The 19567-nt window shown below is 40.8% G+C and overlaps 1 protein-coding gene across 2 annotated transcripts in view; it reads right to left on the bottom strand.

Moving 5' to 3' along the window:
- Positions 1 to 362: 362 nt before the first annotated feature.
- Positions 363 to 19567, bottom strand: part of ZC3H12C (zinc finger CCCH-type containing 12C) — a 38937-nt gene continuing 19732 nt past the window's right edge. For both annotated transcript variants that reach the window (XM_050978168.1, XM_018908463.3), the window contains exons 2-6: positions 18111 to 18877; positions 6641 to 6780; positions 3720 to 3954; positions 2723 to 2829; positions 363 to 1979 (exon numbers count right to left, since the gene is read on the bottom strand). In XM_050978168.1, coding sequence (XP_050834125.1) covers positions 583 to 1979; positions 2723 to 2829; positions 3720 to 3954; positions 6641 to 6780; positions 18111 to 18805 — 2574 coding nt within the window. In that variant the 5' untranslated portion in view covers positions 18806 to 18877 and the 3' untranslated portion in view covers positions 363 to 582. The remainder of the gene's footprint in view (positions 1980 to 2722; positions 2830 to 3719; positions 3955 to 6640; positions 6781 to 18110; positions 18878 to 19567) is intronic.

Genomic DNA, 19567 nt, shown 5'->3' with positions numbered 1-19567 from the left:
ACAAACAGGTGATTACAGCACAAAAAAGCTCACAAAAACAAACATACATCAGACATACTCATGGCAGTTTAAAAAGTTCAGAAACTTGGCTTGAAAATTGGCTTGAAAATTGCCTGCCAGAAGTAGCAAAATCCTCATTCTGGAGGTTAATATCTCACAGCCCAAGGATAAGCATCCAGCAAGTTAAAAAATGAAACCAGAAATCCCAACAAAATGTAACAATGATAAGAAAGTGCTGCATATAAACCCCTGATGCACCAAAGATTATAACCAGAGACCACAGATTTTTTATATTTATATATATAAATATATATATATTTATATATATATAAATTTAAACTGGAACATACTCCAGATGTGAAAAAAGCCATTTAAAAATTTTCAAACTAGAACACAAAACTTATCTGGTACTTCCAATGCATGGGGCTATACATACAGACTCCATGATACAGTATTTCACATAAATGGATTACTATATAACCTCCTTGCTGAGAAGGAGATCCCAAATGCTATTGTAGCAAACCTCCCTCAGCCTTAGAGCTGAGCTGAAAACTACCAGACACCACAAAGATGCATCATCTCTCAATAACCTAGCTGAGATTTCTCCACTAAGATGGCAGCAGCGAGCTGCTGAGCGTCCGTCACGTGAGGGTTCTTCTTCATCACCATCCTCACGAGATCGGGGGGGAAGATGTTGCAGAGGTTAATGTAAACCTTCTCCCGGGTGTCTTGGAGCCTTGGGGGGTCTTGGGGGATTCCACAGTAAGGTACGCGCCAGGGCTGCTCCTGCTGCTCGGGAAGGCTTTGGAAGGCGAACTGCTCGTAGCACGGCTGCGTGGGGTTGCTGGGCAAGGAGTACGTCTGGCGGTAGCCGTAGGCATCCATCCCGTAACTCTGCCTATCCCAACCTGCCAGCCCTTCCTGGCCAGAGTAAGGCTTCCTGTGTCTTAAGGGAGAGTTTTCGTACAAGCGCGAGTCTGAGATGCTGTCTATTCTCGTGGACACCAGGGCTCTCCCCAGATGCAGCGCCTTCGAATGAGACGAGCTCTGAGGTGCGGAGTAGTCGTTGGGACAGCTGGAACGAGCACCGACTGCTGGGTGCTGCAGATGCACAGCCATGTACGGAATGGGAGATTTGTGGTGATGCTTTGGTTCTTCGTGGCTGTAGCTCTGCACTCGAGCCAGGGGCTCGTGGTAGCTCTGTAGGAAGGGCTGAGGGTTAAGGCGGCCGTGGGCGTGCATGTGCTGGCACTTCAAGTTCTCCTCCAGCTGTGGGTCGGGCGAACTCATGTAGGAGCGGTCGCTGTAACCCACGTAGGAATCGCTGCTGCCACAGCTGACGCTCCCCTCGCTGCTGCAGTCGGAAGCCACGGAGCTAATCCGATAATCTGTGTCCAAGGAGAAGCGCCTCTCGGGACTACGCGGTCCAGACATGCTGAGATTTGAATATGCACTCAGCATAGAGTAATACCCTGCGTCCACCGGAGACTCACATTTTGGATACTGGTCATAAGGCATTGGTGTTCCATGATTTTTGGTTGCCATCATCACTGTAGGATACTGTCCCTGTGGTCTTTGATCCTGAGGTGGGAAGTGAACTCCGGATGGAAGGCCGTTAGTTAAAGGTGCAGTACTTTGGGGTTTTCCAGCAGAGGAACTTGGTATGCTAACTAAAGAAGGTACAGACCTGGTTTCCAATTTGTTTTTGGTGGGAAGCTTTTCCTCCAAGTCTTGATAGACTTGAGTCCTTATACTAGGATCCGATTGCCTCTTTGGAGCAGCGCGCTTCAGCTCTGAAGTGCCCTCACTTTTAGTGCTACAGGGAACGCTATTGCTTTTTACCAGTCCTCCTTCACTTGTAGTTTTGGCAGCTGTGCTTCTAGACATGGCACGGAGTTCATCAGCTACGGATCGCTGAGGCTGATTTCCTCTTTCTGGATGATAGTATTTGCATTTGTGTCCATAGGTACATTTCTTCCCTATTGATACAAACATAATCAGATTTAAAAAACTTCAAAGTCTGTTAACCATCAAATAACAGAAAAGCCCCTCATTTGAAGTTTTACTGTTGGTTTGAAAGATCTTGCAAATAAGATTGGTTTTGTGCAAGACAGGTTGTGCTCTAAGAGCTCCTCTCCTGTTTTGTGGGGAAAAAAGAGGCGGTGGTAGTGTCCTGCAGCTCTGGGAATGCAGACCAACACTACCAGCCACGTTTTGAGCTGGATGTAGCACTGCCAAGGAGGCTGTACACACCTGCTGTGTTGAGCCAAGGCAATATAGAGGGAGAAAATTTAATTGGGAAGTCCCACAGACATAAGGCCAGCAGGTTTCAGCTCAGTCAAGATGCCTGTAGGAATGCTCAGTACCTAAATTTCAGTTAGCTCAATTAATTCTCTAGAAGAAAACCCCAATATCTCATGACACTAGAAAAGGGCTTCTGAAACCTGCAGAATTTAGGTGGTGATATGGATTTATTCTAATGAATGATTAATTAAGTTGCTCCTTTAGTTCAACTAGTAGACAGAAATGTTTTTTTAAGTAGAACATGAAAAAATTGCTTCAGTTTCCACCATCAGCTCAGCATTTCAACTGATCTCAGGCTAAGACAACAATGTTAAAACCAATGTTAAAGAGTTTTAAACAGTTTTGGCAGTGTTAAAATACAGCAGGATCTTGGTCCCCAGTCCCAGTACATAAAAATTAATGGGTTAAATCAAATTACCATATGGACATGGTTGCTTCTTATGCTCTGGCACAATAGGCTTCTTCCTAAGAAAATTGTCCAGACTTGGGCCATGGCGGCCAAGAGGATCATCAGGAGGCATAAATCTATCAAGAAAGAACAAAGTATTACGGAGGCAAACAAGCCTTTTCATACTTCTCATGCAATGACCAAGAACCTCATACTATGCTACAACATAATCTGCCATCCTGTAGTTTTTAAATCTGAGAACCTCAGGAGCAGTTTTGGAAGGCCATCTTCCTGCTGCAGGTCCTGCCTTAGAGGTAGGTCACAGGAACTGACTGTGTGGACACCTCTAGACTGCTACAGACACCTTTGGTCCAGCTCAGCTGATGCTTTGTGGCAAAGCAGGGCTGCAAATAACCCATCCCTAATTCAAAAGTAAGGGCTGCAATACAGGCAGCCCTATCTTAAAGCACCACTACTAGCTTTGCAAAACTGTGCTGATGGCCTAGGATTCTTGCATCAGCATTCAGGCACCTCAGCACAAGTGCCTGCTTAGGGGAGCACTGAGTCCCTCCCGCTACACGAAGCCACCAGCAGTAACTGCAGTGGATCTGTAGGCTGGGGTACAGTTATTATAGGTGGATCTAATCAGACAGTTGAACTACAGACCCCCTGAAATTCATTCCAATTTGGGTTTTTCTATGACTCTAGGACTTAGGATTCTAACTACAGGCATTCAGAAATGTTGGTTCAGTATATCAACAGAGCCAGAATATTACACCATAGAATACATCAAATATACATTGGCATACACCAAAGAGGAAAATATAGCATAAAAAGACATAAAAATGTTGCTACAAAAACAGTTTCAAACACTTCTAATCAGAAGATCAAATTTATGATTGACTATTCCTCATGTTTTCCTTCATATACTTAATGATCTGGGTGTAAGATGAAAAATTTGTACAAATCTTCAAACTATCCTTTCCTCAGTTATTTCAGCGGCACATGTAAAGACACAATGACTTACTTGTCATTAACAAAAGAATACATCAACAAGCGTTCATCTATGAACTTCTTCCACTCTGGCTTTTCATTAGCTAGATCCCTGTAGTTATCATTAGAGACAATGATGCCGTCTGACTCGAAGGCCAGCTTCACTATAAATCGGTCATCGTAGCACACCACCCTTCTGCCCTGCACGCGCCGGGACGGAGTGAACACCAGAATCTTCTCCTTCTCTAATTTACGTAAGATTTCTTGATCTACAAGGAATAGGAATCAAAAGCCAAACAAGAAAGAAAAGAAAAAAGTTTCTTTAGCCTCTAAAAATATTAGACTCGAGGAAGAAAATCCAAGCATTTAGGACTAAAAATGTCTTGTATGTTATAGTTCACATATGATATCTGAACTTATAGTCAGAAGCCAGCTGCCAATACTTTCAAAAAACCCTAAAAACACATCAAAGCCTCCTGCTCCACAGCATTTCTCTAAGACTAACACAGGGGACCTTGTTCATGTTCCTGTGGCTCAAAAGAAGAACCATTTTATCAAAATACCTGTGCAAAACTCCTCTGGCTGAAGAGGTCATTTTAAACACCACTGAATACTAAGACTATACCCAAGTACAGCCACGATTTTCCCATAACTGAGATCCTTGGCAGAGCCAGCAAGAAACATCTTTTGAAAGAATTCTAGTAGCTCATATTAATGGGACTGTCTCATGAAAATCTCTGCCCATCAACAGAAGGGGTACCCACAAGGACTAGAAAACCCACATTCAGGTTCTCCACAAATACTAACAGCATTCCCCAGAAAGGCATCTGATGTAATTTTGTAACCAACAGCAAAAATGGTGGTCTTTGTTTTGGTTTGGTTTTTTTGTTAACACCAGTAATAGTTTAGATTTTATCTTTCCTTGAATGGTTTACACATGTATATATAAGTTCTTATCAAAGCCAGACAGATTTCTCTTCAATCCTTCTAAATAAGCATATTTAGCATTTTATGTAGTTCCTTCTTGTTCTACACAATCTGTCACTCAAATATCCCAAAAGTATTTTATTTTCCCTTTTTTCTGGGTAGAACTTGGAGTTCCCAAGGAGCTTTGGAAGACAGACCTCAGGCTATGAAAGAAGTTGTACCCAGTACTGGGCACCTACCCCTTATGTGATTCTCCTACCTATCACTCTCCTTGGAGCAGTGATAGGAGAAAATGAAAGCTATGAAGGGAAAATACACAAATAAACTAGGCAACATATAAAACAGCAGAAGATGCTTGCATAGTGAATATGAATCATGGCTAAGAGCAATGGTTAAAATCTCAACTCAACTGTTTTGTAGCATAAGAAACTTGACAGGGAACATGTTCCATCTGGGAAAAAAAATATTCCAACAGGGAGAAATACAGCATTAATATTACATATAAGCAATATATTTAATACATGCATTTATTTGCTTAGTAGAAAAAGCACAAGATTGTAAATGAAATACAACCTTTTTGTATTCAACCCCCCACAATGAGTGAGAGTGAGATGGAAGGTGATTTTTTTTTCCCTGCTAAGAAAGAATAAAAAAAAAATCTGCCATGTGATTACTGGTGGGCACTGGTAAGAAAGATGAGGCTGTTGTTCAGACCAAGAGGCTTCCCATGAATGCTGACAGTCTAGAACCATCCCCATGTTACTCATCTAAAGCTTTTTCAAAACTCCAGCTGGCCGTTTATTTTAGATATGTATCTCTGGAAACAGAGTGTCAGCACCAGGTATTTTACATGCCTGGTACCACACAGGTTTCCTGCATCCTTAGAGGAAAACAGAAGATGCAATATTTTTACAGAAGATGCAATAACCTGCTCTGATCTTGCTCCCATTGTCAAGGTCCATGATGGCACATGGAAAATTGATTTCTAGGTCAATTCTAGCCTTGCTGCTTTCTTGAAACACCTTTTGGGGCATTTAGCCCTACACACACTTCAAGCAGATGTCACAATTAGAAGTGGTCAAATTTTCATTACTTAGCCAATGCTCTTCTCACACCCCAAACACCAGTACAGCAAAAGAGAATGGCTTCAAGAGGATGGCTCCACACTGCCAGTGCCAACAGGGTAACAGCAGCTTTCCAGATGTTTCCTTGTGTTAACATGCTGTATTCTAGTAGCAATCAAGTAAATGGAATGAAGTGTGGAGAGGATCTTTCCAGATACTTGAAAATGCACATGGCAATCAAAACATGCTTCTGTATTCTTTTAGAAGCTACAGCTATTAGTTTCAAAAGCTTCCCCTCCTTTAATGGTAGCTGTGTTGCCCCCTCCTGCTAAAATAAACAAACTCTTCCTCCTCTCTATCTTCTAGGGTTTTTTTAATCCCCAATTCCTTTCTATCTCAACTTTAGGGCAGTTGGAGGATGTCTCTCCAACCTCCACAAAGAACCTGCTAATTTGATGACGGAATAAATACCTCTACATCAGATTTTTTTCTAGATAAACACATTAAAAATTAAAATTTTCAGAAGTTGTCTATTTACTAATAGTAATGACAAAGAGGGAAACCATTCCCTTTCTGTCTGGATAATTCCCATAACCCAAAGCATGGGCAGTGACAGGCCAGCCTGGCAGAATCTGCTCACTACAAGAAATAATCCCCAGCAAATTAATAACTTCAAACCTCTTTGCTACTAATGCTGCATGGACATGGAAGATTTTAAAAAAGGCAATTACATTCTTCAAAAAGTAAGTAGCAATTGTATGGGAACTTAAGCAGATGATCAGAACAGAACAGGAGGACTTGGTGAGGGCATTGCTTTGTCTTTATCCTGCCTATAGATCACAATGAAATTACTGCACCAAACACACTTTCTGTTACAGCCTTTCATTGCTGAAGGTTTGTTCATTTGAGCAGTAGCACTCCTGCCAGGCAAAGCACTGAACAAACAAGCGAAGATGGAGCTTACCTGTTATAAGAGCATCTGGTCTCGACTGTTCTTTCCTCCACGCTGGCACAAACACAGTAACATCCTTGTGGCCTCTTTCCAAAAACCAATCTACTGCCAATTTGATTCCTCGACAAGAAAATACTTCTTTGTTCCCATGGCTGAAACACACACATTGAAATTCTTTATTAGATGACTTTTCCTATGACCATAAATGGAGCTCAGTAAAATGCAGATGTCATAGCCATGCTCTTCACTTGCTCTATGGTTTCTAAAGGCAGCTGGGAGTCTGTCTGAGCCTTGCCCAAACACAGCCATCATTTCCAAAATGGTGTGGGAGAGTTTCCAAACATATTTATTACCTGTACACAGATTTGATAAGCAAAGAAAAATATAAGTAGGGGTTTTCAAAAATCCTCATAGCCCAACTAAGAGAATGGGGTGTAACAGGCAGCTGAAAGACTTGGTGAGGGAAAGCAGGAGGTCCAAAATACCAACATGAGAGTGCACTGTGCTTAGGATATGGCAGCAGATGAGCATAGGTGTGCACAGCAGCAGGGGAAGGCACAGCAAAGCCAGCTGCTGCAGGAGCTCCACAAGGTCCTGTGTGAACAGGGAATGAGAGAGAAGAAGGCCTCCAAGCCCAAGGGGATGGCAGGCACTCAACAGGACAAATTAGGCAAACTGGAGAGACTGTCCAAAATCAACATTGGCAAAACTAAGAATGTGCTTAGTATGTACTTCAGAAGGAGAAATTAACGTGTATTTAAAACACTGGGTAGAGACAATTAATTGTGATCAGACAAAAGCAAAACAAAATATGTGTCTGTTGTGCAATAACTGTCTGCGGTAAGGCAAGAGACGCAATGATGTCATTTTCTAAAGGCAGACAAGTCCTTGCCCTACTTCTACATCCAGTTTCAGGCATGACATTATAAAAGACATAGATGAAATGGAAAAGATTCAAAAGAAAGTAAAAAGAGACCTACAGGGAAAGGCCGAATGAAGCACATTTAGCTAATCTGGAAAAAAAAAAAGCAGCTTATGGAAGAGCAAACCAATCTTCCATGTATAGGAAGTAACTGAAATGGAGGACAGCAATCTGAGGACACCGATGAGTGTCCACAGAAAGGTTCTGGGAGCAGGGAGCTGCAGGGTGGTTGCTGTGAGAAAAATCTGGGATTGCCCCATGATGGGCACACCCAGCTCTAGCCAGCTCCACAGCACAGGAGATGGGAATGAGGGAACAGCATGGCATGAGGATGAGGAGATGCTTCATGAGGAGCAGGTCCACCCCCAGAGGGACTTGCACACTAGAGAATAGGGAAAGTGCAAGCAGGAAGGAGCAACAGAGAAAAACGGTGACATTCTGACCCCAGTCCCCTGCACTGCTCACAGCTGCTCTGAAAGGACTGACTGCCACCTGCAGCTGTGACAAGGTGTAAGAGTGATGCTGTAGTGACATAGTGAGAAGGACACGTTTGGAATGAAGCAAGCCTGCAAAAGGGGAGACAGTCTTTCCCCTAAATATTTTAATGTTTGTCTTTTTTGTTTCCCAATACCTGATTTGGAATTAAATATTTATATTAACTGGCTATAAATTAAATTGAATTCCCCAAGCTGAGTCTGCCTGACATAAAAAATTACATGATGAAGGATCTCCCTGTCATTATTTTGAGCCATGGGTTTTCTTGCTTCTGCTCTCCCGTTTTCTCTCCCATTCTGCTGGGAGGTGAGCCACAGCCAATCCACTACAGTGCCACTGGATAAGGACAGAAAAGTCCTTAACTAGAGCTTGGAACAGTTAGCACTATGTTAGCAAAAGCTTTCTCCCCGATCTGTGGGACAGTGTGGCCATGGATTTTGGGATCTCCTCATTGGACACTTTGCAGAACAAGGTAGACAGCTCCTCTGAGGCCCGTCTAGGTTCTCCACACACAGGAGACAACTTTTGTGACATCCCTCCCAACCCTGCAGCTCTGTGTAGCAGAAGAAACACAGGGGCATGGAAAGAAGCCAGCACCTTTCACTTGGCTAGCTTGTCATGTCTAGCAGGTATGCCACAATCTGCTTTCCAGAAGGGTAAAAGACAATTCTTTGTCTGTGATTAGCGAAGGGGGCAATATCATGACAGACAGCCACAAGGGAATTTTAGAAGTCCCTTTCTCCTTGCATGTCTTTGGGGAAATAAAACACCAGAAAGTTATTTTAAAACTTTTCCCCCCTCAGTAGGAAAGTAAGTACCTACTTTTTCCACTTTTCTAAAACATAGCACTGCTGTGTCTTTCTTGACACTGTGGGAGCTTGAGTAATTGTGCAATAGACAAAGTGCCAAAGAAAAAGTGAGAAAACTTTTGCAAAAATGTTCCGATTTCAGAAGCCTGTGAAAGAGGTGGCGTACACTTGCCCCTGAGTCAAGAGAGAATGAGTCATGGCTAGCACTTCTTACAAAGCATCATTCTCAGCAAAGGTTGGGTTGAACGTCACAGATCCCAAACAAAAGGAGAAAAAAAAACTTAAAGGAAAAAGGAAAAGAAGAGCCCACTACCATAAACTGGATTTAAGTGAGGAAGTGCCCCACTTCCTCTTGTAATGAAACTGGAGACAGTACCTGCAAACATAAACCTATACTCTGATATTGCAATTGTTGCCAGCCATAATGATCAATGCTTGTAGATTTTAGCTGCTATGGGGCACTCAAAGGATAATTTAAGCCCATCTTTTGTGCCTTTAGAGCTACACAAGGAACACTGTCAGGAACAATATTTCTATGTACCTCAATATCCCATTCAGCTATAGTTATAGGCCTCTGCAATAACACATTCCCTGTTTTCTATGATCACATCACACAATATTGTATTACATCATAACAACCCTGTAATAATAGAACACAGACCAGTATTTCTTTCTAGGCATTGTTTTATACTATACAACTATTCTCATGCTTGTTTGGCTGCAAGAGTAGTATCTCTGTGTATTTCAAAACTTACCAGGAATAGGAAACCAAACCACATATGGGTGTCACACACTTACAGTGCACATGCACACATTGCATAGCAAAAATGGCCACTGGTATTTCATCCATGGTCTAATTCCTTCTTCCCTTGACAATACAAGACTGGGACACTTGGTGCACATTCCATGCCCAGGGGGCAGCCATAAGGCCTCCTTTGCAAAGCCTGAGACAAGAGGTTACTGCTCATGCTATCAGAAGGCTGGGTGCAATCATAAACATATTGTAATCCATTTTAAAACAGTCAGGAAGATCTTGTTCCAGCTATTAAATTCCACTGGAATCACTGTACTGCGATTACTCTAAACAATCTCCATGGTTTCAAGCAGATAAACCCACTTTTCACTCCTGACAACGCAAAAGAAGTGTGTTAGACTACATTTTAGCAGCACTATGTTTCTTTCTGCAAATCTGAGAAATAATTTCAGGAAAAAAAAAATCCTGGACTCTTGGAAAAATAAAGGATGTTCTTGCCAATTGCTTTCCATCAGGTTGTAGTTCAGGCCATGCTTTTAAAGGCAAAGGGAGGACCAGGCAGTTCAGTTCCTTAATTTTCTATTGCATAGTACAGACTAAAAATTCTTTCAACCAGAATAGAAGTTTTAAATATATTTAAACTGTATGAAACAGAAGTGGGGAATGCATTACAATGCATATCAGCTATTCTGCACTGCTGAGCAAGTGAATTTATAACTTCTATAAATCTTCACTGTTTATTCTGCTCCTTTTCAGACACATGCCTAAGCTCGCATCTGAGTGGATACAAATTCCAAGGAATTGAAATAATTAGTGAGAAAGTCTGTGAAAGAGATGTGCAATTAAAATTTGTTCTTTTGTTTTGTTGTTAGGCAGATTTGATGCTCTTCATTTTGTGATCTTTGTGTTTCATCAGCTTTATGATACATCATATGGTGAAAAGACTGAAATCATGCTGCTGCTTCTGACTTCTTTTCCTTCTTAGTTGTGAAAAAGATAAGAAATGTTTGTACTTCTTTGTCAAGAAACTTCCTTTTTAAAATCTCTTTCCAATCATTAGGAACATGAGAAAGCTCAGACCAGTCAGGTTGACAGCTGTAGCCCTGGGTGAGATACTGCTTGACAGTACTTTGGTTTTAATTGCTGACTATGTTTCATCTACCACTCTCAGTTGCAATATAAAGTTTATTCCTTTAGAAGTACCTATTTCTTTTTCATATCATGTATGAATGATTCTTTTAACCATCACATTTATATTTGGTCTGCTGATAGTTGTAATTTTATTTTTAAGTAAAAGAAAAAAAAAGTAGCAAGTCTCCTGAGCAAAAAAATCAATCAAGCATTTTTTAAGCAAGGAGAATTAGTAAAAAGTGTAAAACTTCTGATGAGAACACTTCACTTTCATTTTCTCTGTTACCTTCCTAGACCCCAAATTAGATTTCGTACTGACTGTCTTAAAAGTATTGTGGTACATGCTTAAAAGACTATTTAGAATACTTGCAAGACTTCTATTGCCCTCCAGTACAACATCCAAACCCATACTCAAATTCTGAAAGCTACAGAAAACATGCACATTGATGGCAAGAGGTGAGGTCTACAATAATTTCTGCTGCATACAGGTCTTTATACAACTGTAATCTGGACACATCTACACACCTACCATGTAAAAGCATATTGACTAAAAGCAAGGACAAAACCAAAACACATACCTGCCCATTACAAGTTATTACAGAGTTACCAAACTATTTTCTTCTATCATATCATGGGAAGAAGAGTGTTCAGTCCATAGCACAGACAGAGAAGAATTTCCATCCTGTATCATATCAGTGACTCATAACCCTGGCAGCCTGGTTTTGTAACTAGCCTCATCCCTTTTTAATTACTTTTTTTTAAGCTCTACTAATTCCCTAATCACATGAATCATTTGTCCCAAACCATTTCTCATTAATCTGAGCCTTCTATCAGTCCTGCATTTGCTCCCTGTATATAAGTACATTTTGGTGCTGACATGAAGCAGATAGAACATGGTTTTTTTTTTTCCATTAGCCCAAATGACTTCAATGCTTTGAGGTGTTTCAAAGAAAAAAGCCTTGGAAGCTGTCACATATTTCAAGATACCTTCTGCCTGCAGGGTTTCCAATGCTGGAGCACTCGCCAAGTGCAGCAGGGGCTGCAGCAGGGGTTTCTGTCAGAGCATGAACCACACACTCAGCACTCGAGGTCAAAACAGGCAAAGAGAAGTTACACTCAAAGCTGCCAGTGACAAGCTCCTATCCATGTGATTGTTACTTGCTGGAAAAATATTTTTATCTATTCCTTACAGTGACTTCTCAAAATAAACTAAAAAAAAAATAGACAGTAGTACTGAAAGATGAATGTCTGAATCAAGGTACTGAGATACAACCACATCTACCAAACTCAGCAACACAATCTGAAGAGAAGATAATGCAGCTACACTGTTAGTTTGTTAAAATAAATAAGCAATTAAACTGTCACATGAAAACTCCATGTGGCATAGACAAGACAACTGAGCTATCATCCTGACACAAAGGATGCAGTTGTGGAGAACCTTCTGTGTCAGTAGGATATCAGTGAACCTTTTACTACAGCCAAATGACCTGCCTCAGGGCTAACACCCAGGACCAAGGCTCAGTTGTTGGAACAAAGATGCCTAACAATGATTAGACACCCCAGTGACACTTTCTCCAGCTGAATGCCACTCCTGAATGGCACTGGGGGCTCTACCCATGACTGTCAGGCTTGGCTGTATGTTTCTGGTGCCACCAAGCATCTACAACACCCACAGCTGGTGGGGTGGCTGGTCATGAAAGCTAGAAGAAAATTGTAAAATATCTATCTTAAAACTGGGACTACATTTAACTAAAAACCAGCTCCCCAAATCAGCATCTTCCTTTTCGCAAACAAAAATGAGTACACTGTTTATCTCATGCTGTGTTTTCCCTTGTGCAATGATGCACAATCAAGGACCACTTAAATACACAAGCCAAGGTTTTCCAGGAAGGGAAGCTGAAATGCATCACCTCCATGGCCTGAGATTCCCAAGGGTAAAGTTTTCAGAGGAATCTAATTAACAAAACAAGATCAATTGATTTCAATCTGCAAATCAAATCAACATGATCAAAATACTTTGATTTCTTTGCCCATAAACTTCTGAAAGTTGTTGTCTAAAACTAATAATAAAGCAAGTAAACTAATCAAATAATTTTACACCAGTGTTATCTTCATGTTGCACTCTTTGTAGGCAAAGAAAACTTATTTTCTTCAAGTAAGTTTTCAGCATAAATTTTTATATATATTTGAAACATTCTTTTTACAGTCAGCAAAGAATGTCTGAAGGCACCCAGTACACCCAGCGAAAACTATCAAGGTCCACAATATCTTTAGGGGATTATCTAATTTGCTGTTCAGCTCTGATTTTAAGTTTACATACACAGAAAAATCAATCTCATCTATAAGAGCATTCTAACAAAAAACCTTGATGTTTAAGGCTTAAACTGTGGGCATCTTTCCTCTTCTGAAAAAAATTAACTCAACACCAAGAAAGGTAGAATAAGAAAACAAGACCAGATTTGAAGTATCCTATAGGAAGCTAAATAGCAATTCTTCATAGCTTGCAAAAGCTTACTTTCTGCTATTCAGTTGAAAGAGGCTATTTTCTTTGGTTTTAAAACTTCAGCCAATTAATATTATTTAGACCATATTGTAGCTTTAAACTTGATATACACAAGATGCATTTGATGACTCATTTACAGTTTAATGCACAAATGACAAGCAGTGTCATAGGAAAGTTTAAGGAAAGCTTACAAAATGTTACTAAATGGCAGATAAAATGACTGTTGGGTTTTTCTGAATCTACAGTTTGCTAAAACAGCTTGTCTGTAACAGGAGTAGTCACCAGACGACTGGCATACATGCAGGCTCTGGCTTGCCAGAGTAAGTTGTTCTGACCCAAGCTGCCTTCTGTGCTGCTCAAAGGGAATTCATGAATCCATCCATTCATGAGATGCAACTAGTTCCACAAATATGAACCTCCAGTCACATAATCAGACATATCCTTCCTCCTTTGTGTTGGATTGAGTTCTTCTCCCAGTGACAAAAACATCAAGTTATATTAACACGTTGAATGGAAAAATAATCCTTTCTGATTCCCTCTGCTCTTTGAATTAGGAAGGTGAATCAACTCATTTTGCAGCCACCCAGTCACTAGATGAGATGCAGACAGAAAAGCATCCCTGGCAGTGGGATAGAGGCAAGCCTAAAAGTAAATCACCCTGTGTCACTCACTGGGTGTTTTGTGAAACTACAGCCTTAATTAGTCATGGAATGGAGACACAGGGTAGCACAGTGTTTGATCCTTCCAGAAGAGGAGAGCTGTCTCATCCTACTTGAATTACTGGACATCAGTCACCTCAACCTTCTCCATAAAACTTTCCCTCCCTGTCAAATACTTATTTTAAATGAAAATTAGTAGCTCTTATCTAGAATAATTCTAATAGTAAATGTTATCATCAAGTATGTGCATTACAACAATATAGGAGTAAGAATACAGATCACAGTTTAACAATTCCTGTGATAATGTGTGAGAAAGCTTCCAAGAACACCTCTCAAAAGACTATCTATAGTCTTGCTTGGGGCACAGGCCCATTTTCCTTTGGCAATCCCAGAGTGAACTAATTTGCCACAGCTTGGAAGAGCAAAGACAAAACCGTGACAATTTGTAGCTACACATAACAGGACCCTGGACATTTACATACAGAAATCCGAAGAAGATTGAACTGCAAGTGAACTCCTGTCTCTCCTGCATGTAAAAGCTGAAATCTTTCTACTGTTTGAAGTGCTTAGTTACTAGTATCTATTTTCTTGAAGGAGAAAGGACAGATCCTGTGGGCAAACAAGTGGTTGCACTACTGGCATCAGCAGCTGAGACTCATCTTTTACATACATGGAACCAGCTTTCCTAATCAAGGACTGATTTCTAGAAAAAGGTGGGATGCACTGGACCAAAAGCTAGTTGGCAAAGATGCTTTTGTTGTGACCAATACAGCAAGGCATCAGTAATCCAGGAAGTTTCTGGAGTGCTTTTGCAGTAACTTCTTAACAAGGGCGACTGAGTACCTAACAAGTGCACCAGCTGGGCCTCATACTTAGAAACAAGAGAGAAGGAGACTGAGATGGGAAGGTCAGGGGCAGCCTCTGCTGCAGAGACCATGAGAGGAAGATCCTGTGACAAAAGAGCAAGGCAAAAAGCAGATTACAAGATCAGAATTCCAGAGAGCAGATTTTGGCCTACTGAGGAGAATCCCATGCAGAGAAGAGTGCACAGGAGAGATGGCGGATTTTTCAAGGATGAGAGCTTGCTCATGCCAAGCTCAAGACTGGCCCACAGCAATGTGCAGGAAGTTGGGCAAAAGTAACAGGACAAGACTTTCCCTCAGCTGACTTTTGGGAACACTGAAATAGGATATTGCCAGGCTGCTGGGCCCTGGCTGAAGGGTGTTAAGGGAGCTGGCTAATGACGTTGTATGGCCTCTCTTGGCAATTTTTGAAAGGTTGTGGTGACTGGGGATATTCCTAATGTCTAGAAGAGAACAAATATCCCTTCCATTTTAAAGGGGGTAAAGAAGGGTAATTCAGGGACCTACAAAGCTAGTCAGCCTCATCCTGATCCCTGCAAAGGTGATGGAGCAAACTGTCCTGCAAACCATTTCTGCATGTAGATTGGATGAAGATGACTGAGAACAGTCAGCATGGATTTATGAAGAAGAAATATGCTTGAGCAGCCTCACAGCCTTTTATGGTAAGATGATTTGTTCAGTGGATGAGGAGAGCAGTGGACAAACTGTTTATTGTGGCTTTAACAAAGCTTCTGACAGCTTTGTTCCTGTAGCAGCCTTCTCTTACCACAGCCTCACTGACAAATTAGGGAAGTAGGGGCAAGGTTAGAGGGCAGAGATGGACTGAAATATGACTGAACTGCTGCACTCAAAGGTGATTAGCGGCAAAAAGTCCAGTTGAAGTTCAATCGGTATCTGTGTACTCCAGGGACTGGCACGGGGGAATGCATTGCTTAACATCTTCATAATGACCTAGAAAACAGAACAGAGTCCACCCTCAGCAAGTCTGCACAGGATGCTCAGCTGGGAGGAGAACACCAGATGGGTGTACTCTCATTCAGAGGGACCCTGGTCAGGGTAGAGCAACAGGCCAACATGTACCTCAGCAAATCTAACAGGGAAATGCCAATCCTCCAGCTGCAGAGGTCTAACACTAATCATCAGTACAGGCTGGGGGCTGATCACCTGGAAAACAACTCTGAAGTGAAGGACATTGGGGTTGTGGTGAACACCAAGCTGATCATGAGGCACCAATGTGCATTTGCAGCACAGAAGGCCAACAGCCTCCCAGGCTGCATTAGGAAAAGTGCTGCCAGCAGGTCGAGGGAGGGGATCATTCTCTGCTCATGCATATGGAGTGCTGGGCTCAGTTCTGGGCTCCCCCATACAAGACAGATATAAAAAACACTGGAGAAAGGCCAGTGAAGCACAACAAAATTAATCAAGGGACTGGAGCACCTTTCATACAAGGAGGAGGGGCTGAGAGAGCTAGGACTGTGTAGCCTAAAGAGGAGAGGGCTTGTGAAGATCTTATCCATATGTCTAAATACATAATTGGAAAAAACAAAGGGAAAAGAAACCGATTTCTCACTGGTGTCCAGTGGCAGAGCAAGAGGCAATGGACACAAAATAGATTACAAGAAATATTGTTTTAACATAAAATAAGGAAACTTTCTTACAATAAGGGCATTCAAACACTGTCCCAGAGAATACGCTGAGTCTCCATCTCCTTGGAGACATTTAAAACCCAACTGGACATGGCCTTGAAATGACACAGCTCTGTGTACAGATCTCCACAGGCCCCTTCCAAATGGAATGATTCTGTGATTACATTTGGTAGAAAACAAGTAAAGACCTGTTAAATTTGATTCTTCTATACAGAACAACCATTCTATGAATAAATTTAATCTATTTATTAAGGTCCTGCAGCATGCATCACATACATTCATAGTTGGTTCATTTGATGCAGGTAGTCAAGAAAGTAAACTGAACATACGAAGGCAGATCCTAAATATTTATGCTAATAGCTGAATAAACATTAAGGAAAAAGTACAGATCTGGAGCTAATTTTGGAATATGTTCAGTACAGTTTGTAGGAGAAGTTGAACCTAAGTCCACCCCCCAAGTCTGAGCCATGCTAACTAGCTAACACACAACCATTTTGGATTTATGTGAAGTACAATAAAAACCCACATTAGAAGTCACTGGATAACTTCCTGGTTGAGTGCCACAATTGTGTTTGTTCAACTAGACATGCCTCCTCTACACCTCAAGTTGAACCAAGAGATAAGGAATGACACATCCAGCAAAAAGAACTCACAGGAATATACCATATTAAAAATGTAATATCCTTGCCATATGTGCTAATTCCTCTACTTAAAAAAACAAACCCCATCATATTGGCATAAATAAGTGGTATATTTAAATTTCATTTTAAAAAGCTTCATTTAAAGGGAATTGACTTAATTAAAAGTTAAAAAAAGTCCCATGGAAATGCCAGGGGTTTTCTTTAGCCCAGGAAAGTCTTGCATTAACTTTTATTCCTAAGGTAATGAAAACCACATTAAGTCATCAGAAAACTAAAACTGACCTCCTAAACCTTGCAGTTAGCAATCACACAATCCTTATGATTTACTGAAACAGTTACCAATCAATTTATCATTTAATCATTTATATTGCCATAAAACCCTAATTTCTCAGCGTGTCTCTCTGCCATTTCTTTCTCTCTTTAATCACTGATGAAGCATCAACCTCTCGCCATCACAGCCAAGTTTCTTGTTATGCACCTAGATGACTGGGTCAAGATCAGTGAACACTGCAGGTAAATGTGCTAACTGTGGACATGTAAGTGAAAGTCATCTTTCACACACTAATCTCAACAATTAGTGGCAATAAAACCTAACTCCAAAACTGACAACCAAGACCAATGTTATGGGCAGATGAGTTTTTACAGATTAGCCAACTAAGAACTCTCCCTTAAGCTGTTTAATTCCACATCACTATTTTATAATCTTAAGGAATCTCACATTTGCTGTAACTTTCTGTATGAAACTCCATTCAGCAATTGCCTGTAGCAATGGTAACTACCAAAAATTAAGGACTAGAGTGGTAGTGAGAAGGAGAGATTTGCTATCTGCCTACAAAGGGACAATGGCATTAACCTCTGGTTGTTCACAGCGAGGAGTACACCCCTCAAGTCCTAGAGGCCTGATTGCAGTATCAGCACACTGTGTGGTTGACAAAGACACTCAAAAGAGACCCTGAATACAGTTCAAGGCAGTCACACCAAACATCAGTGCTTGAACTGAGGGGCAAGAACTTTCTGTTTCCATTTAAATAGAAAAGCAAAACCTTCATTGTCACATACCTCATTGCAACATTGCTGCCATCAATAACTATTGGCCTCAGGTTGTCTCCATCCTCTGTCACATCCTCCTGCAGTGGAGACTCTGACCTCTGAGACTCTATGGAAGACGCTTCACGCATTACACTAGTGTTAGCATTAGTTACAGTCTGATCAGTCTCAGTTTTATTCCCAAGTTTGACAAGTTCTCCCAAAATATCATTTATTAAAGCATCAGTACCAAGTTTATTTAGTACAAGTTGAACCTGCTCTTCAGAGTAACCCAACTTAAGTGCAAACTCCAGTTTGGTTTGATATTCTTTCACCACATCAGGAGGCTTTTTGACTTCCTTAGGTACTATCTGAGCCTCTTCTATCCTAAAGTCTTGCAAGATTTCATTTCTTTTTAGTATATGAGGCTCTAAGCAAGGAGATCGGCACAGCTGTCGATGAGTCTTAGGCAATAAATGTGACTCTGATGCAGAATTATTCAGTCTCTCTGAATCATTATCAGAATTTGTGCTTTCTTCGGAGTCACAGCTGGAGCTTCCAGAAGTGTCTTCAGATGTCTCCTTTTCTCTGTCTTCTTTCCTAGAATTAACCTTATCCATCGTTGGCTTCTCCACCAATGACCAAGGTACAATTGCATTTATTTGTGTGCCAGTGCTCCCCACATAAAGGTGGCCTAAGTCATGCCCCAGATGATCCTTCAAGCCCATGAAGCTGCTGCATGCACTTGACTCCACTTTGCTGTTTTTCTTGTATTCCTGAATATAAAGTGTTCCGTATTCCTAAAGAGAAAACAAAAATGTTGCAACTGGTTACACGCATTACTTGTTTTCTATTTTCTTGCTGCTTCCTCAGAACTGAATTTATTCTCTTGCAGCTGAGCAATAGAACTTCTTTCTTTTTTTAAACTTGGAAGGCTTTTTGTGGAAAAAACTCTTTCTAAGGATTATCTCTAGCTAAGTGGATAAATAACTAACCACCTGTCTTCTGAATGTATCAAATATTTTACTTATACATTTCTAGAAATGGATTTATAAAAGAATATGAAACCAAAGACTCCAAGTTAACCTACTGTAATGTAGAGACAGGAGTAAAGTAATTATTTAAAAACAATGAGATATTTCTTCTAGCACTAGAAAAGGTTTTCAAACTAAATACCTTACAGTATGTTGAACAGAAAGAAATTAGCATAAAGCTAGATTCTCTGGCTTATTAGTAACAGAAAACATGATTAAATAAAAACCTATTGGCCCTGTAAGACACTATCAGCTCAACTGAATACACTCAAACTATTTCTGAATTCCCTTATAAAGTGATAATTAAGTCAAGAAAGACTAATTGCTCTCAACAGAGTGTTGTACTACTAACACATACAGCATTTAGGGACGTGGATTGATCTAATGGCCAATAAAACCAATGGAAGTCTTTGCACTAATTCCAACAGACCATTCATCAAGCCAATAAGGCAACAA

Source organism: Serinus canaria, chromosome 1 (genome assembly GCF_022539315.1).
Source record: "Serinus canaria isolate serCan28SL12 chromosome 1, serCan2020, whole genome shotgun sequence".
In the NCBI taxonomy this organism is placed as follows: domain Eukaryota; kingdom Metazoa; phylum Chordata; class Aves; order Passeriformes; family Fringillidae; genus Serinus; species Serinus canaria.
Note: the sequence above shows the minus strand (reverse complement) of the source record. Positions and strands in the feature narration are given on the sequence as shown.